This window comes from Pisolithus orientalis (assembly GCF_024613125.1).
Source record: "Pisolithus orientalis strain OTSU chromosome Unknown F5J12scaffold_20, whole genome shotgun sequence".
NCBI lineage: Eukaryota > Fungi > Basidiomycota > Agaricomycetes > Boletales > Pisolithaceae > Pisolithus > Pisolithus orientalis.
The window spans coordinates 413,948-432,991 of record NW_026260801.1 but is presented as its reverse complement, the minus strand read 5'-3'; the positions used below and the strand labels follow the sequence as shown (position 1 = coordinate 432,991).

The 19,044-nt window shown below is 47.5% G+C and overlaps 1 protein-coding gene across 1 annotated transcript; it reads right to left on the bottom strand.

Annotated features, from left to right (window-relative positions):
- Window positions 1-14,994: 14,994 nt before the first annotated feature.
- Window positions 14,995-18,528, bottom strand: F5J12DRAFT_840168 (uncharacterized protein). The gene is made up of 10 exons (XM_051746098.1): window positions 18,453-18,528; window positions 18,183-18,388; window positions 17,764-18,105; window positions 17,404-17,709; window positions 17,130-17,338; window positions 16,774-17,075; window positions 16,375-16,723; window positions 15,958-16,320; window positions 15,233-15,906; window positions 14,995-15,179 (listed from the first exon to the last, which is right to left on the bottom strand). Exons 3-10 carry the CDS (start codon window positions 18,065-18,067, stop codon window positions 15,149-15,151), a joined length of 2,538 nt encoding a protein of 845 aa, XP_051598752.1. The 5' UTR covers window positions 18,068-18,105; window positions 18,183-18,388; window positions 18,453-18,528; the 3' UTR covers window positions 14,995-15,148.
- Window positions 18,529-19,044: the final 516 nt, after the last annotated feature.

The following is a 19,044-nucleotide window of genomic DNA, read 5'->3' as shown; positions in this document are numbered from 1 at the left end:
GTCTGACCTGTCCAAGTCCAATATTGCCCACCTTCTGGGCAAGGATGGCAAACTCACCTCTGCTGAATGGCAGTGCAGGATGAAAAACAACCTCTGCCTCTTCTGTGGCAAGGCTGGTCACTCTGCCAAGGACTGTCCCAAGTCTACCTCTTGTGCAGCTACAGCTGGAACTCTGCCTCCTCCACCTGTGGAGAAGGCAGAGCCAAAAAATTAGTCTGCTCCTCCAGGGAGCTTGCACAGCCTGGAGGAAGCATTGGTCCTGTTATGCTTCCATCAGGGGTCTTTCCTTTTTTGACTTCTTTCGGTCACGTGCATCACGTGCCTTGTTGTGTCCTTAATAACTGTCGCCATCCTAGGGGCTCAAATGCTCCAGGGAACATTCAGATCTCCCACTGTCAAGGTATTTCCAATACCTGTTGAGACTATGTTGCCACTGTGATCTGGTATTCCACCACCCTCTCTGATGGATGACTTGTTTCTTTCGTGTTCCAGTGACTCGTTTTTGACTCATCCATATTGCTCATATGTTGTACTATAGTTCCAGTGTCTGGCTCCTCGCTGTGCATTGATTGCACAGCCAGTATAGCCTTTGTTGCCTCCCTACCTCCATCTTTGACACCATATGACTCTTATTTATTTCACTGATCAGTTTGTTGATTACTGTGGATACACATCGTGACTGCTACAGTACTTGTACTTAGGGGTATATAAGATCTATGTACTTCATCCTGTATCTGCAGTTTTTCGATAGCTTGCAACTGAGCTTCATCCCTTTGCTTTAATCCTTGTCTTCTCTCCATGTGAACAACCTTAGGGACTCGCCAGTAGACAAGACCTCTGTCGGATCATTGCAATAACTCAGCCATAGGGGTTACGACAAGTTCGGCCCATAGTCTCCCCCTCACGTGCTTTGTGCCTATTCCATTTGAAGAAGTCACTGCACTCAGGCATAACAAAATCGAAAAACTCAATGCAGCCTTTGGGACTTGTTGACCTCTTTGCAAAAGTCTACTCATCCCTGGTTACTGAACTTCAACAAACCACTACCATTCAATAAAGGCTTGTCGGTCTCCCTATGCATAAAGACTAACTTGCCTTTGCTTCCTTGCTCCTCAACTTGCATAAACCACAATAACAAAATTGAGAAGCACCCCTCTACCCTAAATCAAGTCCACTGCTCTACAGGCAGCCACTAGGCTTTAATAGATTGCCTCCCTAGAGTCAGTGCTCATGTCTCCCTATGTGTAAAGCCACTCATGCAAAAACCCCCTTATGCTGACAGGTTTCTTTCGAGAAATAAATCCTCCCTCAGCCTTTGTTATCACTTCTCGTTAAAGTGTCTAACTCTCAGAAATTGAGACTGCCAATTCCTCCTAGACCAAATCCTCACAGGCTTGGAAGAAATCCTCCTTTACTGCCTATCCCCTTAGGAAGACTAGGCCCCTCGGTTACTGCCACAAATCCTCGGTTATCTTATCTATCCTGTTTTAGGGATTTGGAAGTTGCACTTAGTTCAGAAGAAGATGATCAGAAGTCTGAGACTTCTTTCGGATCAGTCCTCAAGGAAGAACAAGAAGCATGCAAATCACCCATTATGTCCATGACACTTGGTCACAGAGAGTCAGCTCCAGAGATGCCACCTAGGACTGTCATGGAGGAGGAGCTGAAACAGAGGTTGGAAGATCAATGGCTTGCTATGGCAGAAGAGCTTTGCAAGGCAATGCATGCCCAGAGTAGTGACCCTTTTCCAACAGGAATGCCTATGGGCTTGGCATTACATGAATGGTATGCCAGGAACTTCGGAAAGGTAATTCCCCCAGAGGGCCCCCTTGGAGGGTCCAGTAAGGGTAAGGCCCCCGCTGACCTGGATGATGCATACGATTGCTGCCCACCCAATGGAGGAAGGGAGTTTAATGTCAGGCATCCTGGAGAATATGATGGAAGCCACAATGGGCTTCAGACCTGGGTTACACAGGTCAAAGGGTACTTGAACCTAAACAAGCATGTATACAACATGGAATTGCTCAAGATCTCGTTCACACTCACATACATGACCAAAGGCACAGCAGTTTCATTCACTGAAAACTATCAAAATGAAAATAAGCTTCTTGACAGCACAATCTACTACATGGACACATTCCAGAGGTTCGTGGAATGTCTCAAAGCTACTTTCAAGTCAGGTGACCAGACCACTCTTGCAATCTTATGTCTTTCAGACATCTCTCAAGGCAAACGAGAACTAGAGGCATATATCACCAAGTTTATGGGGCTTGTAAATAAGGCTCAACTTAAAGAAGAGTCATGCAAAGCAGGGATCTTCTTTGGAAAAGGATTGAACAAGGAGTATTGCGATTGGGTTCTCAACTCCAGACACACCCCTTCCATGGTCATAGAGTGGATACAGTGTGTGGGAGGAGCTCAAACTGCAATCACTATGAAGCACATCCTAGAAGGGAAGGAATCTTGGTATGAATGCAAATTCATTCATTACCGTGGAGGTTCCCGAGATCCTGATGCAATGGACATCGACAAATGCAAACAGAACATTAGATGTTCTGGTTCAGAAATCAAATGCTGCAATTGTGGAGCAGAAGGTCACTACAAGCATGACTGTAAATCCAAAGCCAAAGCACTTCCCCAGATCTGCATAGTCCTCTCTGAGGATGGCACAAAAACTGCCTATATCGGAAATTGTGAGGCGACTGCAGAAGAACAGAAGATGTTTGGAGTGGATTTTTAAAGAGGACTGATGATCTTCCTGCTACAGTCAGTCCTGTTTCTATATTGTCTGCTAAATGTACTTCTATAGATGATGAATCCACGATGTGTATCTGTTTGTCATTGGGAAGAATCATTTTACCAGACTTCAACACAGGAGTAATGGTGTGTATTGACTCTGGAGCCAAAGTTTCGCTAATTTCGGAAAGAATTGTCCAGAAAATTGGGATACCAATGTATCAAGTCAAGAACAAATTCAAGACAACTTCTTTCACTGGAAAGGATGTCAAATGGGTCATGCGAAAAGTAACTATCTGGATAATCATCAAAAACCGGGTAATTCAAATCAAATGCTACATCGGTCTGCTGGTCGGAAAGGAACACATCCTCCTCAGAATGCCCTTCCTCAAGGAATTCAAACCATGTATGAATTGGGAAACAGGGTGGATTACATGTTGGGATGATGGGTACGTTCCTACCAGAGAAACTGATGCTTACATCAAGGAAATAGCACCTACTTACAAAGGCACTATGCTCGGGAAAACCAAGGCAGCCCCAGAGGTCAACCAAACTCTGGTGGAGGTCAATAAAACTACTCTTTCTACAGATTGGAAGCTGCCCTAGCAGCAGGAAAAGAGGAAGTCAAGCTCCCCAAAATGTACAAGGAATTCACTAGGGTATTCGCAGAAGATGATATCCCATTGCCCACTCATTGACCCAGATTGGATCACAAAATCTGGCTTCGTGATGACTTCAAACCCAAGAAAGCAACAGTGTACCCCATGTCTCCTGATGAACTGAAGGTACTAGATGAATTCCTTGACAAAAACTTGAAGTGCAAAAAGATTCGACCATTGACATCACCACAAGTGGCACCAGTGTTCTTTGTAGCCAAGAAGGATGGAAAGAAACGGTTAATTCAAGATTACTGTTATCTTAACTCATTTACAGTGCCAGACACACACCCATTGCCTAACACCCAAGCATTGTTTGATGAACTGGTTGAATCTAAATACTATGCTAAGTTTGATATTTGCTGGGGCTTCACTAACCTCCATGTAAAAGAAGGTGACAAATGGAAAGGGGCATTCATTACCCCTTGGGGGTTATTCGAACCAACGGTAATGTTCTTTGGGCAGTGTAATTCACCGCCCTCCTTCCAGTGGTATATGGACAAAACTTTCGAGTCACAAAGAGGAAAGCAGGTGGGGTACATGGATGATGTAGTGATCCATGGAAAGACCAGAGAAGAACTTTGGAGCCACAAATGTGAGTTTCTGAAGATCTGTGAAAAGGAAGAACTACACCTCAAGATAAGCAAGTGCGTCTTTGAGGCTGAAGAAGTCAAATTCCTCGGAATGATTATAGGAAAAGGGCATATGGAGACTTTGCCGACAAAGACTGATGCCATTAGTACTTGGGAAGCCCCAGACAACCTTATGGGACTTCGTTGATTCCTCGGATTCTGTAATTTCTATCACAAGTTCATTCCTTCCTTTTCAAGTGTCACACACCCCCTCCATGACCTCATGAAGAAAGGGGTGTCCTACCAGTGGACACCAGAATGTGATGCTGCGTTCCAGCAGTTAAAGTCTTTGTTATGCTCCTCCCCAGTCCTCACCATACCCAACATTTCGAAGCTGTTTGCCCTGTTTACAGATGCTTCGAAGCTCGGAACTGGTGCAGTCCTTGCCCAGAAAGGAGCTGACAACGAGTGGCATCCATGCTTGTACCTCTCTCAATCGCTGGTCAGGGCTGAACAGCGCTACCAGGTCTATGATCTGGAGATGCTTGCCATTATTCACACTCTTAAGGCCTTCCGCCCTTACCTCTTATCCCCCATCAAACTGACTGTGATCTTCACTGATCACAAGAACTTAGAGTATTACCACGAGCCTCAACAACTCACCCCTTGGCAGGCCCATTGGGCCGCTACTATCCAGTCTTACCCTGTCTGGTTCTCCTGGCAGGCTGGCCACCTACAAGTCCTGGCCAACACTCTCTCCCAGCAGGGAACACTCAAGGAGCCCACCCCAGTGGCCATGGTCCTTCCCCCAGACCTTTGGCTTTCAGAGGGGGTGGGTCCCCAAATTCGTCTTGTTTCTCCTTCATTTTCCATTACAAAACTACAAAAACAGCTAAAGGTTAATCGTTTATGTCGCATAGGACGTCTTCCAGCATGGTTAGTGCGTTCTAAGTCCAACTCCAAGCTGTATTCCTGCCCATCTGAGGATAAGTCAAAGGGGAATCAGCTACCTGATGCTTGCCCATCTGAGGAACCAGCCAAAGGAGCCAGAGGAGTATATGTGATATTTGTGGACCTGTACAAGCGTGTCAAGAATGACACGTCAAAGGACTTGACAGGTCCAGAACCAAAGGATAATATAACCATTTCCAAAGACAGAACAAAGTGATTCAGAACAACATGACTCTACATTCCCCCCGATCACTGATGACACTGCCTGTGGTCTTATCACAATCATGAGTCTGCAGGACATCCCGGTCAAAAAGTGATGTTTGCTAAAATGCGAAAGGAAGTCTGGTGGGAAGGATTAGGAAAGGACATCAAAGCCTACATCACTGGATGCCTGGTGTGCCAAACCACCAAGGTCATAACACATCTGCCAATGCCACCAGTTGTCCTGCACAAAGCACCAAAGGTTGCATTTCCGTTTCAGCAAATCTCTATGGACCTCATTACCGATCTCCCTGTATCGGGAGAACAAAAATATGACTCAATTCTCATGATTGTTGATCAGGGGCTGACAAAAGCCATCCTGTTCATTCCATGCCACAAGACAATAGACTCCATTGGGATCGCCCGACTGTTCCATCAGTTCATTTATTCCCATTTTGGGATCCTGGAATCAGTAATCTCAGATCGCAGACCCCAGTTCACCTCGTCCTTTACTAAGGAGCTCTACAAAGCGATAGGGGTCAAAACAAAACTCTCTACTGGGTACCACCCGCAAACCAACAGAGAGAGTGAAAGGGTAAATCAAGAAGTAGAGGGATACTTACAGTTGTATTGTGCAGAGTCACCAAACTCATGGGCCTCGAAACTCCTGTCTGCTGAGTTCGCACATAACTCCTGAATTCACTCTGTACATCAAATGACTCCCTTTTTGCTCCTCCTTGGTTACGATCCCTCGCCCTATCCAGAGGTTCGCCTTACCACTGTACCCTCGGTCGACAAAAGGTTAGAAAGGTTGGCATCAAACTGAGATGTTGCAATTCTTGCACACAAGAAAGCACAAGACCTGATGCGTTTATGCTCGAAAGGGTCTTATGTTGTGCCCAAGGTAGGAGATCAAGTTCTCCTGGATACCAGGCATCTTCGCATCAAGAACCAATGTGACAAGATTGCGCCTCGACACCTTGGGCCTTTCAAAGTGACTCAGGTTGTTTCACCTGTAGCCTTCCGATTGGAGTTACCACCAACGTGGAAGGTACATCCTGTGTTCCACACCTCTTGGATCTTCCCTTTTGTCAAAAATGAAACTTATGGAGCTGTGCCCACAGCACCCTTACTGGAGTTGGTAGATGATGACATTGAATGGGAGGTCGAATCAATCATAAATCACAAGGTTGATGGTCACAGGGGTAAGCAATGGTATCTGGTCAAGTGGAAAGGGTTCCCCCATTCATCCAATACATGGGAACCCAAAGAACATATAAAAGATCATGCTTCGGAAGCTCTTGACCAGTACAAGCTTGCTCGCCATCTCAAAAACTAAATGGACTCCCCTCACTCCATCAATACCGAAAATGACTACACTGACCTCCCCCTTGCCTCAGAATCCTTTTGCAACCCCATTTATGATGGGCTTGTTTCCCCCATCACTATCTATGCCCCAACCTTGCCTCCAACATCCCCCACCAGCTTTCATATCTCTGGATACTCATCACCACTGTCACAGCCCTGTTTGCTATCGCCCCCTGTCTCCAGAACTTGTGGACCACGTCTACTCCAGGGGCTCTCGGTCAGGTGCATCTTGGCCCCCAAGGCCAGAGTCTCCCTCAGTGGAGACAGTAACCAACCAGGAGAGGGTAAGGCACACACTGACAATGACCCCAATAGTGGACCCACTGAGAAAGGTCCTGCTGATGCTCCCCAATCTTCCAACCTACGCTCTGCCTTTTGTACCTACCCCAGGCACCCTGAACTTGCTGCTCTCAACCTCCTTGCAAGCACAGCCATTACCAGGGATGACCAGCTGTGACTACCAATCGCAGCAGGTGACTACCTGGACATTGTTCAGGCGCTTGACATCTTCAATGATGGGGACCACATTGATGGGTGCACACCAGAACAGGTTGAATATTTTAGGTTGTTGTCTCAAATCTACTGAGTGACAGACTTAATTAATGCAGCTGTCTCAAAAATACAAAAGAGAAGGCTTGGCATGCCATGAGCTAGGGTTTGTTGACTCCAGGGAACTGTTTAAAGAGGTTGGTGCTTGTCTGGGAACTGTGACTCATAACTCCACTTGGGAGGTTTTGCTGCAGGATGCTTCCTGGGCCAGAATGCATAAACAATACCACAACGCTATCTATGCCACTGACCCTCTCCCTGCATCTCCCTTTGTCCCCGTCCCTTCAGATCAACTTCGCTTCTACCTCGGAGGACAGACTGCTGTACCAGACGGACACCCCCTTTGTCCTCACACCTGCTACCAGTGTCATTACTTGGGACATTGGTCATGTCATAACAGATGTGGCTCCTGCTATACTCTGGCCCTCAAGGAACTGTTGTCTCCATCACCTTCGTCACCCATCGCCACTTGCATGCATTCCCACATGTATACTACTCACCGACCCCTTTCCACCTGTCCCACCAATGCAACTTCCAGTCCATCCTCAAGGGTCTGAGGACCTTAGAGGGGGGGTGATGTTACGTTTCTGTCAGGGGTCTTTCCTTTTTCAACTTCTTTCAGTCACATGCGTCATGTGCCTTGTCACATCCTTAATAACTGTTGCCATCCTAGGGGCTCAAATGCTCCAGGGAACATTCAGATCTCCTGCTGTCAAGGTATTTCCAATACCTGTTGAGACTACGTTGCCACTGTGATCTGGTATTCCACCACCCTCTCTGATGGATGACTTGTTTCTTTCATGTTCTGGTGACTTGTTTTTGACTCATCCATATTGCTCATATGTTGTACTATAGTTCCAGTGTCTGGCTCCTTGCTGTGCATTGATTGCACAGCCAGTATAGCCTTTGTTGCCTCCCTACCCCCATCTTTGACACCATATGACTCTTATTTATTTCACTGATCAGTTCATTGATTACTGCGGATACATGTTGTGACTGCTATGGTACTCGTACTTAGGGGTATATAAGCCTATGTACTTCATCCTGTATCTGCAGTTTTTCGATAGCTTGCAACTGAGCTTCATCCCTTTGCTTTAATCCTTGTCTTCTCTCTGTGTGAACAACTTTAGGGACTCACCAGTAGACAAGACCTCTGTCAGATCATTGCAATAACTCAGCCATAGGGGTTACGACAAGTTCGGCCCATAGTCTCCCCCTCATGTGCTTCGTGCCTATTCCATTTGAAGAAGTCACCGCACTCGGGCATAACAGGTCCCAACTGTGCACAACTGGACATCTGACTCAACACATCTGCTCTCTCTAGTCCCAATTCTCTACTTCCATCTGTAACTCTTCTTGATTACTCTGTTGATGCTGTTTCTGCATTGATCAACTCTGGTTCTTCTCATTGTTTTGCAGACCTGTCCATAATCAAAAAATATGCTATTCCTGTTTCCTCCATTTCTCTGCCAGTTCCACTCTGCTTGTTTGATGGTAGTACAAATGCTGTCATTTCCAAAGAAGTAGATCTTTCCCTCCACTTTCCTTCCAGTGATGTCAACTCCATTTTGTTTTATGTTACTCCATTGGATTCTTCATGTTCACTGGTATTAGGACACAACTGGCTCACCCACTTCAATCCATCAATTGACTGGGTACTGGGCAGTATATTGTTCAAACCATCATTACAGGGAATGCCAACACCCCAGGTGCCTTTGTCTCCTTCTGCTGTGACCTCCACTCTGGATCCAACACCCCCCACTCAGTCCACAGTTCCATCTGCACCTCCAACAGACTCACTGCACTCCACTCTGCTCATCTCACTCATTAATGCTGCTGCATATGTCAGAGCCTGTGCACTCCCTGGCTCTAGACAGTTTTGCTTACAGCTCTCTGCTGATGATGTGAAGCTTCATCCATCCTCTGCTTCTTCTCTGCCTCCTGACCTCTCCTCAGTCCCTCCTGAGTATCATGAGTTTGCTGACATCTTTAGTAAAGACAAGGCTACTGAACTTCCACCACACTGCTGGTTTGATCTCAAGATTGACCTCAAGGAAGGAGCTCCTCCACCCATTGGCACAATCTACTCTCTGTCTCCACCAGAGCTTGAAGCTCTCTGCACCTTCATTGATGAGCACCTTGGCTACAGTTTCATCAAGCAGTCCACCTCTGCTCACAGTGCCCCTGTCCTCTTCATAAAGAAAAAGGATGGTTCACTCTGCCTCTGTGTGGACTATCAAGGACTCAATAAAATCACAAAAAAAGATCACTATCCACTGCTGCTCATCTCTGACCTACTTGACTCCCCAAGCCATGCTAAAGTCTACACCAAGATCAACCTCCACCATGCCTATCATCTGGTCCACATCACAGATGGAGATGAATGGAAAATGGCTTTCCACACTCATTATGGTTCTTACAAGTGGTAGGTAATGCCATTCAGTCTGACTAATGTGCCTGTGGCTTTCCAGTGATTTGTCAATAGCATCTTTGCAGACATGCTTGATGTCTGCATTGTGGTATACCTTGATGACATCCTAATTTATTTGCAGGATGTGGAGTTGCACTGTGAACATGTAAAAGAGGTACTCCACTGCCTTTGAAAGCATGGTCTTTATGCCAAGCTGGAGAAGTGTGAGTTTCACTCTGACTCCATTGAGTACCTTGGTTATGTTCTTTCTCCCTCTGGTCTCACCATGTCTGCTGAGAAGGTTCAGGTGGTCTGCAACTGGCCTGAGCTTTGGAAGGTGCAAGACATCCAGTCTTTCCTTGGCTTTGCAAACTTCTACAGATGATTCATTAATAACTACTCTGACATCATCATTCCACTCACTCACCTCACATGAAAGGGTGCTCCTTGGAACTTTTCCAAGGAGTGTCACTCTGCCTTCCTCCACCTGAAGGATGCCTTCAGCTCCACTCCTGTCCTCACACACTGGGTTCCTGACATGCTGCTTACAGTTGAAACTGATGCCTCTGACTATGCCATTGCTGGCATTTTGTCGATCACCTGCTCTGACAGTGAACTCTGCCCAGTCACTTTCTACTCCTGCACCATGACCATGCCAGAACTCAACTATGATACCCATGACAAGGAGCTGTTGGCTATCTTCAAGGCCTTCCACCATTGGCGGCATTACCTAGAAGGTTCCACCTTACCTGTTGATGTGGTGATGGACCACAAAAACCTTGAATATTTCTCCACCTCTAAGGTCCTCACTCATCAACAGGTTCACTGGTCAGAGTACCTTTCACAGTTTAACCTTTCCATCTGCTTCTGACCTGGCTGCCTGGGAGCCAAACCCAACACACTTACACAATGATGGGATGTCTACCCAAAAGGGGGGATAGGGGCTACATGCAGGTAAATCCTCACAATCTCTGCCCTATGTTTACACAGGAGCAACTTGTGTCATCCCTCCATACCACTACCCTCATGGCACCCATGCTCTGCACCGCCATGGTCTTTGATGTTGAGTGCTTGCATTCCAACATCATCTCCACCCTACCATCTGACCCTGTCTCTGCCAGCCATCTTCCAACTCTGACTAAGCCTTGGTGGTCCCTGGACTCCAATGGCCTACTCCACCTTGACAGTTGCATCTTTGTCCCTGACATTGATGACCTCTGCCTTCGAGTGCTTCGGTTCAAGCATGACCATCCTCTAGCAGGCCATTTTGGGCAAAACCACACCCTAGAACTCATCTGCAGGGACTACATGTGGCCTAACCTCTGCTCTGATGTGAAAGAATATGTCAGGTCCTGCACTGCCTGTGGACAGAGAAAAACTCCATGTCACTGCCCTTATGGTCTACTGAAGCAACTCCCCATCCCAGAGAGACCTTGGAACTCCATCTCCATGGACTTCATCAAACACCTCCCCAACTCTGATGGCTACTCCACCATACTCATGGTAGTGGACCACCTCTCAAAGCAAGTGGTGTTCATCCCCACCCACAACTCCATCACCTCCACCGAACTCACTAAACTCTTCCTTACCCATGTCTTCTCCAAGCACAGAGTGCCAGCTAATGTCACCTCCAACAGAGGTCCCAAGTTTGTCTCACACTTCTTCTGCTCTCTAGGAAAGGCCCTTGATATGCATCTTCACTTCACTTCAGGTTACCACCCAGAAGGTGATGGCCAGACCAAGCAAACAAACCAGACCCTCAAGCAGTACCTTCGTGTCTACTGCAACTACCAACAAGACAACTGGGCTGAGCTGTTACCTCTAGCAGAGTTTGCTTACAACAATGCACCAAGTGCAACAACTGAAGTTTCTCCCTTCTTCACTAACAAAGGATACCACCCAAACCTGTCTGTGGTTCCTGACCAAGACTTCACCTCTCCAAGGGCTCATGACTATGTCATTGAGCTCTCTGCCCTTCATGACTTCCTCCACTCTAAAATGTCCACTGCTCAGCAGTGCTACTAGGGTCTAGCAGATGCTAGATGCATACCTCTGCCTGAGTTTAAGGTTGGAGAACAAGCCTACATCAAAGCCAAGTACTTCTGCTCCACTCGTCCTTCAGAAAAACTCTCTGAAAAGTACTTAGGTCTGTTCACTATCTTGGCTAGGCTAGGCATGCACTCTGTCACCCTTAAGCTCCCTGATTCTATGTGCTCAGTACATCTGGTCTTCCATGTCTCACAACTGGAAGCTGCAGTGGCTAACCCTTTCCCAAACCAACAACAACCTCTGCCTCCACCAGTGGATGTTGATGGTGACCTTGAGTATGAAGTATCAGAGATACTTGACTCTAAGGTGGACCACCATTGCCACCACTGTCAACTCTTGTACCTAGTCCACTGGGCTGGTTATGAGAACACCAATGAAGAAACCTCTTGGTTGCTTGCAACTGAGCTAGATCATACTTCTGATATAGTCTCTGCTTTCCACAAGCAATATCCACACAAACCTGGCCTGTATCAACCTCTGCCATAGTACTCCACCCATACAACCTTCCTCTGCAGGCCAACTCTGCCCCTTACCAAACTACCTGAAGTACTTTAGAGTTTTCTCCACTTGTCCATTTCACTTCTCAGAATCACAAACAAGGTCACAAGTCTATTTAGTAGTAGTACAAAATATACAAACAAAAAACAAAAGACAAAAAAAAAAAAAAAGAAATCTACTCTACTCTTCCATTGCTTGCTCTCTGCCACCCTCCTGTCCTTCTCCACCTTCCAGCTCTCTTCTGACTTCTTCCTCTTCCTCATTATCCCCCTCCACACCCTTGTCTGCTTCCTTGTCCCTGTCCTCCAGCACCTCCAACTGAGGCCTCTTCCATCCTCCTCCTGCATGCTCAAACTCAGCCATCTTGGCCTCACACATGTCCTCCCTCCTCCTCATCTCCACCTGTTCTGCCCACTCATGGTACAGCCCCCACTCATTGGCTGTCCACTCCACAGCCTCCGCCATCCACTCCACTGCTCTTGCCATCCTCTCAAAGGCTGTCACAGCCTTCTCATGTGCCTCTGTGTACCTCTCTGCAGCCTGCAGCAGCTGCTCCTGCTCCCACTCTGCCCACCAGGAAGAAGCCCCCACTCCTGAGGGTCCCTCATGCAGTGTCCCTGGCTCCTCCTCATCTACACTGCCTACCTCCCACTCATCATCCACTTCCTCCATCTCTGTTGCTCTCTCCTTCCCCTTCCCTTGCAACCTCTTCTTCTTCTCCCCTCAGGAACTTCCTGTCCCTGCTCTCTTCCACAAGGGCCCTGCCACCACATCCTCTGTCCAACTACACACCTTTTTCTTGTTTTGGCAGGGCACACAGGCCCTGGTCTTGCCTTGTCCCAGCTTGCACTGCCCTGCTGTCAGACTCACTACACAGTGAGTACAGGGGGGCCACCTGGTCGCAGTGACCACCACAGAGGTCCCAGGGACCCTCTGGGCAGTGTTGATGTCGTACACCATGCTGCATAGTCTAAGAAAGGTAAAGCTACAAGTCAGCTCCACCTGACTCATAGTACCCCACCACTCACCTTTGTGCAGCCTTGTCCCATCTGGCCTGGGCCCTCTCCTCAGAGGCCCTCTGCCTCTGCCTTTCTACCTCCTCCTCTGCTGCCTTCTTCCTTCAGGCCTCCTCCTCCTCCTCCACTCTCTTCCTCCACTCCACCTCCAACCTCTCCTCCTCTGCCTTCCACCCTTTGGCCTCCTTGCACTTGGCCTTGTGCTCTGCCTTGCACTCTCTCTCTCTCCACTTGGTCTCCTCTCATCAGTGCACCTTCTCCACAGACTTCTCCTGCTCAGTGTCAGTGGAGTTGTTGGTAAGGACAACCAGTTCATCATCTGCAACTTGGGAGTACTCTGCAGTCCAACCTGCTCCTACTCCACTCTAAGAGGAAGTAAGGGGTGTTGTGTGACTTTGACACCAAGTACTAGATACTTAGATTGATATAAAGTCAAAAAACTGACCACATGAGTCATCATTTTGAAATGGCTGCCATTTGATCAAACCTTACCCAAAGCCCTTGACCCCTGCACCAGTAGAGAGCCAAGGGTAAGGGCTTTGTTTCATACACTTATACAGTGGCTCAAAAATGTGTCCCAATGTTGGGTGATTTTGGAAAGATTTGAGATGTATGAGAGAGCCAATAGGAACTAGTTGAAACTCCTGCAGGATAACTTCTGAAGGATTTTGTGCTTCAACCTTGCCTGATTATGTAATGTGCATAATCTTGAGCCATAAAAATGGCTTGGATCCCACTCAGCTAACTCTGCTAGAGCAAATATCCATCTTCTTTTCTCAATCTGGCCTTTCTGCTCATTAAATCCCCTCTACAACTGGTCTGGTGAGCTCTACTGTGGTCATGGTCATCAAAGAGTTCCAGCTAGATAAGGAAAACCTCAAAGTAGGACATCCTTACTAGCTTTCTTCTACTGGCAGAAGGAGAATAGTCTCCAGTGTGACCTCTGGAAGCATTGAAAATCACCCAACATTGGGACACTTTTGAGCCACTGTAGGTTAGGGCCCAGGTTAGGGGGTATGGGGGATTATTGACTTTAGTGAAAAATGTCCAAATATATGGTTGTTTTTTTGAGCCACACTGTACTACATACATATTGCTGTGTCTCCCATGTTGTCAGAATTCCCTAGATGCATCCAGCATGGCAAATGCTATCTGCTCCTGTGCTAGACCCTGCCAGCTGGTATTGAATACCAAGTGCTCTTTATTCTGGACAAGTACATACATATGTCTAGAGGGATTTGTGATAAGCTGCACACAAAGCTACAGCAGCCCAACATTGTGTATTCTGGATATGCACATACATCTGGAGGGATCTGGGGTGAGCTGCACAGTAAACTACAAGTTGATGTGAATCTAAACAAGGGTGTCCAGATTGGACCACCCTGGTGACTCTGTGGTCTTGGGTTGCTCTGTCCAGCACTGTACAGAACAAAGTAGTTTGCTGATGCTCTTAGCTCTCAGGCTATCCTCCTTAACTCACCACTTTCCTATATCATCTTTCAAGTACTTTCAACAATACAATAAGGTTTGTGTTCAACCTTAAGAGTCCTTTCCCTATCTGCACAACAGGCCCCTGATACTCATCACTCACTTTGCCTGTGATTCATGTCCCCCCTAACTGTAGCTGATGTCATAGGCTGGACAGCACTGGACAGCAGCACCCAGGTTTGCTGATGAAGCACAGGATCCAGGCTTGTCTAGATAGAGCTTAACAACTAGAGGAAGTTATAAGCCCTCCTCACTTCAAGGCAGAGTGTCTAACATGGCCAGTGGGAATGGCAGACTGGTGGGGGGCCAAAGTCCTTGCTACCAGGGCATTCACTCACTTGTGGGGAAAGGCAGGCCACAGGGGGCCCCTAATTAGATTGTTAAAACCATGTTAGAATAGTGCAACATAGGGTAAATCTACCCTCAAGAACTTATGTAAATTTGAATTTTTTTTTTTTCAAAAAAAAGCACAGGATCCAGAAGAATCTTCAGTGTGATCACCTTAAGGGCCTTTGTATTTGGCAGTAGCTGTAAATGTACATTGACATATCTATACAGGTACAAAACAACAATGATATCCATATATACAGGTATAACAACTGGATAGGTATACACAACGTTGAGGCCAGCACAGTACAATTGATAAAAATGCAATCAAGCACACACTGCCAAATGTGGAGGGGATCTATGCAAGGATTGCTACAGGCTTCATTTGCGATTAAATAATGTTGGACTCACTGAAGAACATGCGTCTCTGCACCGAGAGCTCCCTTCCTGGAAGCCATCCACTCCTGGACCTTGCTCATCGCTGGGCGACGCTCAGGGTTTTCGCTCTTTAGTTCGGCAGCCACGTCGAGGAGGAAATCGCGGTCAGGAGAGGGTTTACAGATTGAACACAAGACCTCCAAAGTTCGTCCACAGCTCCACAGGTCGGCCTGGATTGGCTTGTACGCGTCGCCCCGTTCGACTTCTGGTGCGATGTACCCTGTGGTGCCAGCTATGCCACGGAACTTCTGTTTTTCACTCTGCAAGCGGATAGATGAGCTAAAATCGATGATGGAGAGATAACCACCCTCGAGAGGAATGATGATATTATCTGGTTTGAGATCCATGTGTGCAACGAGTTGTGCGTGCATGAATGCAACCCCCTCAACGAGTTGGCTGGCGGCGGACCAGAGGTGCTCATCAGGCCTGTCAAGAGACGTGAGGTGGCCACCAGCGACAGGCATAGAGATCATAGTCCCGTCCTGCACTGGCCAGAACTCGGCCCCAGAGATGGTGTGGTTCATGGGAGATTGAATACCGCCAAGGAATTGCAGAATTCGAACCTCCTGATGCCGTGCGGTTTCGACGAACTTCAGGTAGCCAACGCGGCCATCAGTCTTGCTTCTGACCACAGCAAGGTTCTCGTGCTGCAGTAGGTCAATCAGAGGCATGAAATACGAAGAAGCGAATGAACCAACCCCGAAGACGCGATAGTCAACCATGCATTTCATATTCAGCAGGTGTTCTTGAACATCATCCGCACCGAAAACGCCGAGCCCGTCCTCGTCCTCATCCACATCCACATGTTCCTCCTCACCTGCGTGATGTTCCGGGATGGCATCCATGCGACTGGCTCGTAGCTGCGCCACTGGATGATTCTTCGAGTGGAGTGAAAGGACCCCTTTGGCTGCATCTACAAGCTGTTTAAGGGTTCGTGCCCTGTTGTTGTCCAGGTCCTCAGCCAAATTGTTCAGCTCTCCTACAAGATTATACATTTCGCGGACGAATTCAATCGCCCCAGACTTGATGGTAAGATTAAAGTGGTTGCAATGGATAGAAACCTGCGTTCGTTCAGTATAATTACATCCATCACAAGGTGGCAGCGAAAGACCCACCGCATTCCCTTGACGATACGCCTCAGCATGCTCGGCGTTGTCTTGACCAGTCTGCATGACGATGTATCGTGAAGCGACCAAGTCTTTGTTGAGGTATACGGCAACTACGAAAAACTTGCGCTTAGCTGTCTCCTTCAAGAGTATCTTTCCTGCTCGCGCAGCGGCTATTGCTTGGAGTAACATTCGAAAACGGTCATCCTCTTGCTTCAACGAAATAACTTCCGAGACAAAGAACGGGTTGAGATGACGTGCAGATGTAGCCATGAGATCGCTCTTTGGCTTGTACTTGCGCAAGGCATCAGCGGCATCCCTGTTCCCAATAAAGATCGGGAAACCCCAGGGCATCTCTCTAAATTCCAGTGGATTAGTGAATGAAGTCGCCGTCAGCCGAGCACTTACGTCTCATACTTTATATCGGTGCCACCATCGGAGAAGAAGGGAGGCTGTATGAAGTACGCGGCGAAGTTGCCTGCCTTGATGGAAGAAGACCTCTGCGCACAGATTTTGCTTGCGTCTTCCCGAAAGCAACGTAGAATGTGATAAAAAGTTGCAAATTCTCGCTCGTTGCGAACCATCAACCCCCGAGCTTCGTCTGAAAAGGTCTTGAATATCCTGCCGAAAAGGTCACCGCCTTCGGGGTACTCTAGAGCTATTTCAAAATCCTTATTTTGCTGCTCGTTATTTGTCCGCAAGGCCTGCAGCTGCCGAACCCACCTTAGCCACTACAGATTGGCGAGAGAAGGATGATGACCTACATTATATATCCGATCAGAACCCAGCAACTGTTGGATCTCCACGATTTCCGGAAGATCAGCTCTCTCACTCTCTGTGTACCTTCCACCTCGTAAGTTATTGTGCACATCGTCCATCGTCCATTTGAGTGGCGTTGTTACAATTATTTTCAAACTCGAAAAGATCCTCGTGTGATTTCGTTCCAGTGCCGCGATGGCCTGACTGGACTCCTCTGGTAGGCAAGCGAAAAACGCGTCAGAGGTAGGGCAAACCACTGCATACACGGAACAACTGTACCAGCTTCGAGCAAGAGGGCCAGACACACATGGTCCCGGGTAACTGTTGATTCGCCAAAAGACAACTCGACTGTATCGCTGTCCTTGATGGGTTCCAAGTTTTCCAGATAATCTGCTCCCTCTGCCTCCAACACCGGGGGATTCAATCGATAAACAGTGAGCTTTGAAATGCGAATGTCTCGAAACAGGTCCTTGTGTTGTCGATCTCGAAGGTCCGATAAAAATATCTTGATTTTATCCTGCGCCAGAGCAGACACGGGCAAGATTTGGTTTTTGAAGTAGACTTGAAACTCCATTCTTGCAGTTGCTGCATATGAAGATAATGTGAGTCTCTAGCCATCGCGCAAAACTGAACGCGCACGATATGTGACAATGACAACCCATTCCCCATCGCTAATTTCGAGGAAAACATCGGACAACTTTTGTGTGGCATCCAAATGCTTTTTCCCTTTGAATCTCCACTTTCCAAGTTCATCCGCACGATTGGCACCCGATGGGACGAGGAGGGGGAAGAGGCTGATATTCTTCGCATCTACATCCTTGAAGGTGACCGAATTACTGTCCTTCAAGACTTCTTTAAGGTCTCCCACATCCGCCGATCTAGGAATCTTGATCTTGAACACTTCTTCTTCACCGCGAATCCAGCAGAGCAGTACGAGGTCCATGGTGTGGCGGGAACCTTGCGAGTCTCTGGCTATGACATCTTGCGAGGGAGTAAGATAACGTGAGTCTCTCAGGAATGAATAACCAGGAAAAGCCCGGATCGCGGCTGCTACGTACCCACTATGATATGGATGTGGCGTTTTGGTGGTGGTGCCGTGAACACCTCTGATATCTCATCCGAAGGGTCCAAGAGTTCCCCGTGCTCCGAGAGGGTGACAACATTGAGAGTCTCTTTATAGGGTCTTCGCAAGGGATTCTTGAGCTTGAACAGTCGGAGAGCTGAAGCTGGCACTTCAAGCTTCTCGGATTCCTTTATAAGATCTCTGAGCGTATAGACGGTTTCAGTCCGTGAAATCGTGATAATGAAGGTGGCAGTGACGGGAGTACCTCGTATCCAGCAGCAGAGGCTGAAATCGTCGGACATGGTCGATGGAAGTAGAGAACAAGACAGGACGCCACGGTGACCAAAATGATGCTTATGTAATACATTCAACGGAACAGCAGGCAACGGCCCGGTGGCATCTGTCGTGAAATTTGAATTAAGCCCAGAATTTGCCGCTGACGAAAAATTGCAGTGATGATGTATGCTCTCATGTTCACGTTCAGAGAACTTCATTGTCTGCTGCGTTGATACCGTCCTGAGCCAGCCATCTGGTCTGGAACAATGGTATTGCTTACGGGTAACCATTCCAGTCGCACCTGGTTTGTCATCTCGACTTGATCTTGACTGCTAGACACTACTAGCCTCGCACACAGACTAGTATGCATCTGCTGAAGACTGAATAGCGTTGTGTTTTGCAAGTGATTCTAATGTAGTAATGACGCACAGGACTTTTCTGGAGTCACGAACTTAGTATATGAATCAGTACGGAGTCCTCACCTAGGCTCGGGCCCCGTACCTCCGCAACGTTCGATGTGTTTGTAGGGGCCTGCTTGTTTCTGCCTTTTCGGATGTCTGTAATCTATCACTAATGCCCCC